At 49.4% G+C, this 11,466-nt stretch overlaps 1 protein-coding gene across 1 annotated transcript; it reads left to right on the forward strand.

Moving 5' to 3' along the window:
- Positions 1-8,184: 8,184 nt before the first annotated feature.
- Positions 8,185-10,967, forward strand: LTC4S (leukotriene C4 synthase). The gene is made up of 5 exons (XM_033096514.1): positions 8,185-8,358; positions 10,053-10,152; positions 10,258-10,328; positions 10,418-10,499; positions 10,717-10,967. The coding sequence occupies exons 1-5, from the start codon at positions 8,301-8,303 to the stop codon at positions 10,856-10,858; spliced, it is 453 nt and encodes a 150-aa protein (XP_032952405.1). The 5' UTR covers positions 8,185-8,300; the 3' UTR covers positions 10,859-10,967.
- Positions 10,968-11,466: the final 499 nt, after the last annotated feature.

An 11,466-nucleotide genomic window follows, 5' to 3' on the forward strand; every position in this document is an offset into this window, starting at 1 on the left:
GTTTACTGGCTAAAAACTCCCTCACAGACAGTGCCGTGTGATCTGGTGCATTGTCGTGATGCAAGAGCCATGAACCGTTGGTGAAAATTTCAGGTCGTCTAACTTTTCATGCAGCCTTTTCAGCACTTCCAAATAGTAAACTTGGTTAACTGTTTGTCCAGTTGGTACAAATTCATAATGAATAATACCTCTGATATCAAAAAAGGTTAGCAACATCTTTGCAACAAGTTCGCGAACTTAATTGTCAGACCTCATATTTGTATGTCTGTATATATGCGGGTATATGTGTGTGTGTATATATATATATATTTTAAAGTAACATGTTGTGTTTTTTTTTTAAGATTTTATTGGGGAAGGGGAATAGGACTTTATTGGGGAATAGTGTGTACTTCCAGGATTTTTTTCCAAGTCAAGTTTTTGTCCTTTCAATCTTAGTTGTGGAGGGCGCAGCTCAGCTCCAGGTCCAGTTGCCGTTCCTAGTTGCAGGGGGCGCTGCCCACCATCCCTTGTGGGAGTTGAACTGGCAACCTTGTGGTTGAGAACCCATGTTCCAACCAACTGAGCCATCTGGGAGGCAGCTCAGCTTATGGTGCCATGTTCAATCTTAGTTGCAGGGGGCGGAGCCCACCATCCCTTGCGGGACTCGAGAAGTCGAACCGGCAACCTTGTGTTTGAGAGCCCACTGGCCCATGTGGGAATCGAACGGGCAGCATTCAGAGTTAGGAGCATGGAGCTCCAACCGCCTGAACCACCGGGCCGGCCCCTATATGTGTATATTTTAAATATACTTTTATGTATATGTATTTATATATATATATGTGTATACTGGGAGTGCCAAAAAAATGTATACAAGTGGACACTTTGGTCAATGTTGCTCAAACAGTAGTTCGCTGTGATCAAAAATATCTGGACACTGATGGTAACCACTTTGAGCACCTCTTGTAATGCGGAAGTCAAACGTGACTTGTATTCATCTTTTGTTATTGGTATATATTGACTATTACAATTTTCATACAGTTTTCCTTTCTTAAAATGTGTATACATTTTCTTGGCATCCTCTGTATTTTAAATATACTTGTGTATATATGTATGTGTGTATGTATATATGAGATATGAGTATAATTTAAATATATGTGTGTATATATATTTTAAATATACATTTGTGTATGTGTGTGTGTGTGTGTGTATATATGTATATACATACATATATATTTCAAATTTGCTGTGTTTGGCCATATTAAAAACCCTTTCTTTCTGGCTGAGGGAAGACTTCCCCTCCTGGGGCTAACCAACTTAGAGATAGGAGGTTCCGCTGGGAGCAGCTCTTTGATATGCAAACTAACCAATTCAGAGCCAGATCTCCTCCAACTGATTCAATCATCTGATTTAATTATCCCAGGGCCAGGTGCCAGGAAACTAGAGACCACCCTCATAGTTAGAGCCCATAGAAATTATTCCAACTACCCAATCCTAAACTGTTGACCCCTGTGTGCATTGCATTTCCTGTGAAAACTCCAATAGAAGCTCTGACCTAGACTTTCCCTCTTAGTCCTGTCTTCTGCCTCCTGACCACCCTGCTGCTTTTGCTAGTGACCATGTGTCTCCAGAACCTGTAAGAATAATGAACTTTGTTCCCTTGAGCCTCTCCTGTGTCTCCTCTTGAGGCTGAACATGACTGACCATCTCATAAAAGAATACAAAACAAATGCTTATTTCTTTATCTTTATTTGTCAATTCTTAGAGAAATGAGTTAGTCCTTTAACAACCTCCAAAGGTGTCCAGTGAGGTTTTTAAGTATCATTACAAAATCATGAATGTTTAAATATTCATGTATTTGATATGTCTTAATAAATCACAGCCATTATTCTTTATTGATGCACAAATTGTCCCTTCTATTTTCTGCTGTTGTTACAACACTGATGAGATGACAAAGCATAGGCTTTAAGCCCAGGGCAAATAAGACTATCTAGCCAGAATTGAATTACACTGTTTTATTTTCTGTTTATGACAAATAATATCGACTATTTTAATGGTGGTGACATAAAGTTTATTTTTAAAATTTAAAGAAAGATATTAATAATCCTCAACACTTATTAACAAACCAAATCCAGCAACATATGAAAAGGATTATACACCATGACCAAGTGGGAATTGTACCAGGAATGTAAGGTTGATTTACAATTCAAAAATCAATTGATGTAATACACTATCTTAATAGAAAACAAGCGAAAGAAATACATGATTATCTCAATAGATGTATAAAAAGCATTTAAGAAAATCCTACACCCGTTTATGATAAAAACAGTTAATGAACTAGGATGAGAAGCAACTTCCTCAACCTGATATGATATCTACGAAACCCACAGCTAACATCATGCTTAATAGTGAAACCCTGAATGCTTTGCCCCTAACATCAAGAACAAGATAAGGGCATTTGCCGTTTCAGAAGGTTCTAGCTAGGGCAATTGGGCAAGAAAATGTAACGATGCAAAATGAAGAACTAAAACTATATTTGCAGATGCTATACTCTTGTGTATAGAAAATACTAAGAAATCCATTTAAAAAACGAATGGAACAAGTTCAATTAGTTTAAAGGATACAAGATCAACTCACAATAATTTGTATTTCTATGTACATCTGAGAATGAAATTAAGAAAACCTTTCTATTTACAATAGTACCAAAAAGAATAAGACATTTAGGAATAAATGTAACAAAAGAAACACAAAACATACTCTGAAAACTACAAAATATTGTTATGACAGAAATTTAAAGACGACCTAATAAGTTGAAAGAAATCTCAGGTGCTCAGATCAGAATATTTAATATTGCTGAGATGGCAACATCCCCAAATTAATATACAAATTTAACATAATCCCTACCAAAATCTTAGCCGGTTCTTTGTAGAAACTGATAAGATAATCCTAAAGTTCATATGGAAATTCAAGAAATCCAGACTAGTCCGAACAATCCTGAACATGAAGAACAGACTTGGAGGATCCACAATGCCTGGTTTCAAAACTTCCTAAAAAGCTACACTCGAAACTCAAATGAAAGAAATCTAAGAAGTAAATAACTGGAGAGACATTGCATGTCCATAGATAGAAAGACAATATCGTCAAGATGTCAGTTCTTCTCAACTTGATCTATAGGTTCAATGTAATTCCAGTAAAAAAAAAAAATCTCTGCAAATTATTTTGTGCACATAAACAAACTAATTCTAAAGCTTATAATGAGGAGGCAAAAGATCCAGAACAGCCAATTCAATCTTGAAGAAGAACAAAGTTGGCAAACTGATGCTACCTGACTTCAAGACTTACCATAAAGCTACAGTAAGCAAGACAGTGTTGTATTGGCTCCAAAAAAAGACTCTTTGTTTATCAATGGAGCAGCATAGAAAACCCCAAAATAGACCCACATAAACATAGTCAACTGATTTTTGACAAAAGACCAAAAGCAATGCAATGGAGAAAAGACAGTCTTTTTCAACAAATAGTGCTGGAATAACTGGACATCCACATGCAAAAAAATGAATCTAGATAGAGACTTTGTTTACACTCTTCACAAAAATTAAATCAAAGTGAATCATAGATATAAATGTGAAATGCAAAACTGTAAAACTAGAAGTTACTTTGGTTATAGTGATGACTTTAAATGCAACACCAAAGGCACAATGCGTGAAAGAAATACTTGATAAGCTGAACTTTATTAAAATTTAAAAAATGTCTGCTCTGTGAAAGACACTGTCAAGAGAATAAGAAGAAAAGCCACAGACTGGGAAAAATATTTGCAAAACATATATTTGATAAAGGACTGTTATCCAAAATATACAATGAACTCTTAAGATTAAACAAGAAAGTGAACAACCTGATTTCAAAATGGACAATAAACACGAACACACATCTCACCAAAGAAGATATATAAATGTAAGTAATCATATGAAGAGATGCTTTACATCCTATGTCAGCAGGGAATTGCAAATGAAAAACACTGAGATAGCACTATGCATCTACTGGAATGGCTGAAATCCAGAACCCTGACACCACCAAATGCCAGAGAGAATGGGGAGCAACAGGAACTCTCACCCATTGCTGGTGGGAACGCAAAATGGTGCAGCCACTTTGGAAAACAGTTTGGCTGTTTCTTATAAAACTAAACATAGTCTCACCATAGGCTCCAGCAGTTGTGCTCCTTGGTATTTACCCAAGGGAACTGAAAACTTAATGTCTACACAAAAACCTGCACACGGATTTTATTCCTAATTGCCAAAACCTGGAAGCAGCCAAGATGCCCTTCAGTAGGTGATGGCTAAAGAAACTGTGGCACATCCAGACAATGGGATAGTATTCAGTGCTGAAAACAAATGACCTATGAAGTCACGAAAAGACACAGAGGAAACTTAAATGCATAGTACTAAGTGAAAGAAGCCAAGTTGAAAAAGCTGCATACTGTATGATTCCAATTATGACATTCCAGAAAAGGCAAAACTATGGACACAGTTCAGTGGTTTCCGAGGGAAGAGGGGAGGGAGGGCAGCCAGGCTAGCTGGGCAGCTGTTCATTTGCTCATTCATAGGTACCCAAGCACCTACTACATGTGGGGCCTGGGGACCAGGCAGAGGGCAGTTATCTCCTCCAAGGGACTCCTGGAAGTGTGGGGACATAGAAGCCCAAAAAGGAAAATGGAGAGGGACAAGGGCTGTAGGGAAGGGTACTGATATGTCTTGGGAGTGCATGGGGGTCCAGGTGCCCAAAGGGCAGGGGACAAGATGGGTAAAGTCAGGAGCAAGATGTGCCTTCATCACGGGAGTTATTTCCTTGTGTAGAAAGCTTAGGGTTGTGATAAGACGCGTCCCTTCTGATGTAAGGCACTGAGAAAGAAGGCCATACAACACTTCTGTGGCATTCTTGATGAAAACGAATAACCTCATCTACTCATGGGAGAACATCAGACGATCCAAATTGAGGGCCGTCTACAGAAGAACTCACTGGTGTTCTTCACAGCGTCAAGATCATGGAAGACAAAGACAGACCGAGGACCCGTCCAATCTTCCTGGGTTGGAGGAGACGCAGGACGTATGATCCTGGACTGGTTCCTGGACCAGAAAAAGGACATCCTGGGACAATTGCTGAAATTTGGATAAGGTCTATCGGTTAGTTAATAGTCTTGGATCACTGTTACTCTCCTGGTTTTAATCATGTATGCTGTTATATAACATGCTAACGGTTGGAGAAGCTATCTATACAAGCAGCCTTTGTAAAACTCTTTTTAAAACAGCTTTGTTGAGGTATAGTTTACATACCGTAAAATTTGCCCATTTTAAGTGTATAACTCAATGATTTTCAGTCAATTTACCGAGTCGTGCAAACATCACCACAGAGCAGGTCCAACGTTTTCATCACCGCAATAAGATCCCTCACTCAGCCCCAGGCCACCGCTGATCTGTTTTCTGTCTCTATTGTTTTGCCTTTTCTGGACATTTCATATAAAAGGAATCATATGATATGTGGTCTTTTGTGTCTGGCACACTTAGCATAATGTTTTTGAGGTCTTTATACTATTTTAGTGGGACAATTGGTGAAACTTAAATAAGATCTGTAAAATGGTTAATAGTATTGTATCTTAATTTACATAATGGAATTGTGGTTATATAAGACTTTAATATTAGAGGAAGCTGGGTGAAGGGTATATGGGAACTGTACTATTTTTGCAACTTTTTGTAATTCAAATAATTTCAAAATAAATCTTTTTTTTTTTTAAGCTTAGGGTCTGAGTTGTGCACTGCTCATGATGGCCTATCATGCTGAAGTTGTAATTTCTCTTTGGTGAGTTCTGCTTCCAGAAGGTTCCTCAGGGTCATATAGGGGCTATAGTACCAGGGCATGGGTCCTGAGTCACAGAGGCACGTCCTGCAGGGGCTCAGGGAGGGGCTTTTGCACTTCCTTCTGGATGCTGGCATCTGCAGGGCTGCCCAGGGGGGTGGGGGCATGGCCGGTGCCTGGAGAGCCTCAGGCTGGACCTCTGTGAGCCTAAGCAGGCCCAGCTCAGGAAGGAACCCCAGAGGCTTGGCAGGCTCAGAGGGAGGGGCTTGTAGACCCAGGGGTTAGAGGAAGACTCCAGGGCCGGAGACCCCAGTCCCTGCCTGGACATATGCCCAGGGACTTCCTCAGAAGCTGCTGGTGGTAGGCTTCAGCTTCCTGTTGCCAGGGCAGGGGGTGAGCTCGGAAGGGTGGATGTCTGGGCTTCAGAGGAAACGAGAGCTTGGCAGAGCGGAGGGCCTGAACACGTGCAGGGACTCAGGGACACACACACACGGGCCATGGATGAGTTCTGATACACTCGAGAGCACTGGAGTGTTGAGAGAGACACATGGGTGTAACACACTGCATGTACGCACAACCAGTGCACAGGCTTCCTGCCAGCATATGTCCCACCCTTCAGGTGACCCAGAGCAAGGGCTGTGGTCAGGGCAGGTTTCAGGGAAGAAGAGGGCTGACACATCGGGTGTCTGCTCCCTCATGCTCCCGTCTGTTTCTGAAGATCTCTCTCTCAGTCGTTCTCTGTCACTGAACTCCTACTACTGCTGCCATCAGACCTGGTCCAAAGAAGGGCACAGATTGGAGACCCAGCTCTGCCCTTGAGGAACTTGCAGAGCCCTCAGTTGTGGAGCAGCTGGTTTGAGGCAGGGGGAGGGGACGGTGAGGATGGCTAAAGGGCATCCATTGAGCATTGCCCAGGTGATGAGGGTGAAAGTGGTTCTTGGGGAATCCAGCAGACAACACAGCCCTCAGGCTGGAACCTGGGTTTGGGGCAGCAAGGAAGGAGGTCAGGTGGGTGGCGAGGGTATGGAGGATGAGGGGTGCCAGGCCACCATAGTGGCCCAGGACCTGCTCCAGCAGTAGGTGCTCGGAGACCCAGCTGCTCTGTTCTCGCGCCTCCATGGCATGGCCTGTGTTTGTTTGTGGCCTTGTCTAGACTCCGCCACCACTGACCAAAACCCACCTCAAACCAGTGTGAGTCAAAAGGAGAAGTGGCCATCTTACAACACGGAGAAGCTGAACAGCCAGGAGAGCGTTCCACGCAAGGTGGCCCCAGGGTTTCAGGACATGAGTGACCTCTCTCCTGTCACAGTGGCCCTGCATAGGCTCCATCCTTCTCAGGGCAGTGTATGGCCACCAGCGGCCCTCAGCAATATACCTCCTTACTCTGAACACTCTTTCCCAAAGCTCTAAGGAAGTTTCCAGAACTGCATCTCACCATCTTGAGTCAGCTTTGACTCCACAGTGTTTTGGCTCATATGTCCTTCCCACAGGCTTGGGAGGGGTGGAGACAGCTTTCCCCAAACCACAGGACCTGACTGGATGGAAAAATGCTGGGCAAGCAGAAGCGGCAGGTGACTGTTCCAGGGTCAGAGACCCCAGAAACGATAGGTTCAGCTGTCCTGAGTGGGCTGACCCACTCTGCCAGGCCAGGCAGCCTTCGGAATGATCCAGGTGCATGGAGCCCAGGCAGCGGTGGGGCCGGCAGGCATCAGGCTTCCTGGGACAAAGAAAACACTTGGTTGTGCCAGGTGGGCTGGGTGCTTGGGTGGCCCTACAGTCAGAGTTGCATATTATAAAACAGCCATTTGGGAGGCGGGGAAACAGATAAGTGGGTGTGTATAAGTGGGTGGCAGGTCAGGAACCTGTGACCTGCTCCCAGGTGAGATATGACTGGGGCAGGCTGGGGCTTGGAAGGTGGCACTGGGGATTGGCTTTGCGAATGAGTAGGATTTGGTGATAGATGGGCAGTGGTGGCAGTGGGCACTAGGGTAGGAGCCTCTAGTTTCCTGAAACCAGACCCGGGACAAGGGGAGGTCTGGAAGGCATACTGGGACCCACTGAGGATGCAGGGTCTGGGACACTGGAACAACGTGATGGTTGGACCTATCCGAGGCTGGAGCACGCGGGGGTAGGCAGCTTGGATTCTCTCAGCACAGGGCTAGGCACAGAAGGACCTAGAAGGACTGGGAGGAAGTGGCCAGGCTATCCCAGCCAGCTGCTCTCTCCTGCCCAGACTCCATCTGGCCCTGGTTTCCGCCCCTGCTCAGTCTGACCAGGCTCTCTGGCGGTGGTCATATCCCTCCCCTAGCTCCTCCCCCTCCCCCCCCACACACACTGCAAAGGGGCGAAGGGGCGGGGAGAGCCAGCCACTCTTCCTCTCCTGGGCCAGCCCTCTCTGAGCGGCAGCCAGGCCTGCGCTGATAAGAGCTCTGCAGCTAGCCCTCTCACACACCAGCCAGCCTGACAGAGCCACCGGCACCATGAAGGACGAGATGGCTCTTCTGGCCACCGTCACCCTCCTGGGAGTCCTGTTGCAAGGTAGGCTGGCTACTATTTAGGAGGTGGGTGGGCCTCAGACCCCTGCACTCTGTCTTCTGCCCTCCAAGCCCTGGGGAGGTACTGGAGGGCCCAGGCCCAGGTGAGGGGCAGAGGTGGGGCCTCTCGCTCAAACTGGTGCTCAAATTCTTCTGACCCCACTGACCCTACCATTGGAGGCTTTCCCCAGATGGGGAGCGGGTAAGCCCCAGAGGAATGTCTGCAGGGCAAACTTTGAATGCTGGAGAGGGACCAAGGCTGATAGGGACTGCGGAATAGAAAAAAGCCTGAGGGATGACTGAGGTAGGCATGTCAGGTACCTGGCTTGGGATTGGGGTGGTGGCCCCAGAGGAGGGTAGGGGCTTCAGGAAGTAGGTAGGCATCCAGCTGTGTTGGGCTGTGCGACCTGGGGGTGTGTGCTAGGATGAATGGGTAGTCTGGTACTGGGTACAGAAGTGGGACAGCCATGGGCCTGGTGCAGACCTGCTCCAGCCAGTCCCTGCTCTCTCCAACTGTCCCCTCTCTGGGAGTCCCCTCTCTGGAATCCCCTGACCCTGTCTCCAAAGGCACCCTCATCATGCTGGAGCCATGTGGAGCTGGACATGGTTGGAACTTGCTCCCTTGGTGCCCCAAAGGTGCCTGCTTGGAGCCCTTCTCGGACTGGCCCTAGAGGACACATTCCCAGGCCAGATAGCCCCACTGCTTGGGACACCACTGCTCCACAGCATACACGGGCTAGGACAAGGTACAGCTTGGGCAAGGGCCTGGAGGGCCGAGCAGACTTCATCTCTAGCCACACCAGCAAGCTTGGCCCTCAGCCCCTGCTCATGTACCCACAGATCCTACACTGCGCTGGCATGGCCATCCTTAGCATTCATAGTGCACGTGGGATGTGATATGTTCACAGATGGCCTAGCACCGAGGGTTTCAGGGCCACAGGACTTGTGGGAAGATAGTTGGAGGCACCCAGCATGGGGCTGTGTGTGTGGTGAAGGCCTGGCCTGGGGTTAAGAGAAGGGCCCCTGTGCACTCACATCCCCTAGGGCAAACCCACTCTGGCACCCACCCACGCTGGAATGAAGGGTGGTATATCTGTCAGATTTAGGCCAGGGTCCAGAGTGTCTCAACATAGAAACTGAGACAGGAGGTCATGCCACAGTTTGGAGGCACAGGGACACAGGCTTGAGTGACTCTGGCTTGAGGCAGGGTCAGGAGTCCTTGTAGGTGGGGGACCATGGGCTGCTAGCCACAGGGTGTGTGCTGCCCTGCAACTGGGAGAATGCAGCCGGTTCTGTCTGGTGGCACTCCCTGTCTAAGGACCCCAAAGCCAAGGTCCATATCTAGAGACAGGGAGCTGGGTATTTGCCTACATTTTGCAAGTCAAATGATTCAGAAGGAAAGTCTGAGTGACCCGGCCATGGCAGGTGTCCCTGTGACTGGTCTCCTCCTCCTCCTCCACTCACAGGGCACCCCAGGTCCGCACCCTGCCTTGCCCATTGAACGTCATGGACAGAGGGCGAGCCCAGAGACGAGCGTTGCGGGGAGGTCCCCTCGGGAGGGCTTTCAAGGGGGGTCGTGAAGAACTAAGCATGGAGATGGGAGGAGAAAAGAAGGTGAGGACCAGATGAGAGGCGGGGCCCGCGGGAAGCGGCTGGAGTCCGGCGGCCAGACCTGACTCCCGTCCCCTTCGTCCTCAGCCTACTTCTCCCTGAAGGTGATCTCAGCGCGCAGGACCTTCCGCGTGTCGCCGCCGCTCACCACCGGCCCGCCTGAGTTCGAGCGCGTCTACCGAGCCCAGTGAGGCGTGGCGGGAGGTCGCTGGGCGGGGACCGAGAGAGCCCGGGGCGGGCAGGGTCCGACGTCCCCGGCCCGCGCCCTCACGCCGCCCCGCCCCTACCGCAGAGTGAACTGCAGCGAGTACTTCCCGCTGTTCCTCGCCACGCTCTGGGTGGCCGGCATCTTCTTCCACGAAGGTCTGGACGCGGGGCAGGGACGCACGCACTGGAACCCCAGGGGTCCCTGAGCCAGTGCTCTCACCTGACTCCGCTCGTCCCTCCCCCAGGTGCGGCGGCCCTGTGCGGCCTGCTCTACCTGTTCGCGCGCCTCCGCTACTTTCAGGGCTACTCGTGCTCGGCGCAGCAGAGGTGAGAACTGGGGCGGGGAAAGAGGCTGGTGGGCGGGGTCTTGACTGCAGCGGCCGGGAGCCGAAGGCTGGCAGAACCGGGCAACCGGTGGGAGGCGGGGCCCTTGAGGGGGCGGGGCCCTGGTGGAGGTCCTGACCGGGCTGGTGGGAGGGGCGGGGGCCGCGAGCCGGGGACAGGGCTGCCGCCCGGCTTCTCCACTCCTGAGCACCGTCCACAGGCTGGCCCCGCTGTACGCGAGCGCGCGCGTACTCTGGCTGCTGGTGGCTCTGGCGGCACTTGGTCTGCTTGCCCATTTTCTCCCGGCCGCGCTGCGCGCTGCGCTTCTGGGACGGCTCAGGGCACTGCTGCCTAGGGCCTGAGACCGAGGAACCGGGTCGGCGGAGCTGGAGAAGAGCCGGAGACTCCTGGAGGATGCAGGAGGGTGCTCGCCCACCGTCCCAGTCTCTAATAAAAATGCCTGTGACCCAACGCCAAATGCGCTCTTTGGGTTGGATGGGGTTGAGCTGCACGGGCTGTGGAGCCTGGAAGGGACTCAGCCCCCGGCCACAGCAGTGGGGTGGAGTTCCCGGGGGTGGTAGGGGCCGGGCCGTGGAAGGAAAGGAGCCTCCCACCGCACAGGGGCTCGATTTTTTTCCTCTTTCGCCCTGCTCTCAGCGCCTGGAGCAACACGGCTGGCCCGCGGGCGCCCTATCCCTCCCAGGTTCACCCTCCCCCCACCCCACGGCTCCTCCCTGCTGCCCGCACTCTCCTTGCCTGCCCCCTCCTCTGAAGCCTGACCTTCAGCCACTCTATTACATGTCCCCTGGCCTTCATAACCCTACACCAGGGACCCGTTCTTGTCAGCACTCGTTCTCCAGCATCTAGAACAGTGTAGATGTTCAGGGCACCCTGCCGTGGAGCCTTGGGGACGACGAACACGGTCAGTGTCGTCGTGATAGGCGCTCTCAAGAAAACGTCCGGGTGCTTT

Source organism: Rhinolophus ferrumequinum, chromosome 24, assembly GCF_004115265.2.
Source record: "Rhinolophus ferrumequinum isolate MPI-CBG mRhiFer1 chromosome 24, mRhiFer1_v1.p, whole genome shotgun sequence".
Lineage (NCBI taxonomy): Eukaryota > Metazoa > Chordata > Mammalia > Chiroptera > Rhinolophidae > Rhinolophus > Rhinolophus ferrumequinum.

Bases quoted from the DNA above. Each gene is read 5' to 3' on its own strand.
- LTC4S (XM_033096514.1), top strand. From the start codon at position 8,301: ATGAAGGACGAGATGGCTCTTCTGGCCACCGTCACCCTCCTGGGAGTC. The intron at 10,329-10,417 runs GTCTGGACGCGG...TCCCTCCCCCAG, and splicing joins CGGCATCTTCTTCCACGAAG to GTGCGGCGGCCCTGTGCGGC. The intron at 10,500-10,716 runs GTGAGAACTGGG...CACCGTCCACAG, and splicing joins TCGTGCTCGGCGCAGCAGAG to GCTGGCCCCGCTGTACGCGA.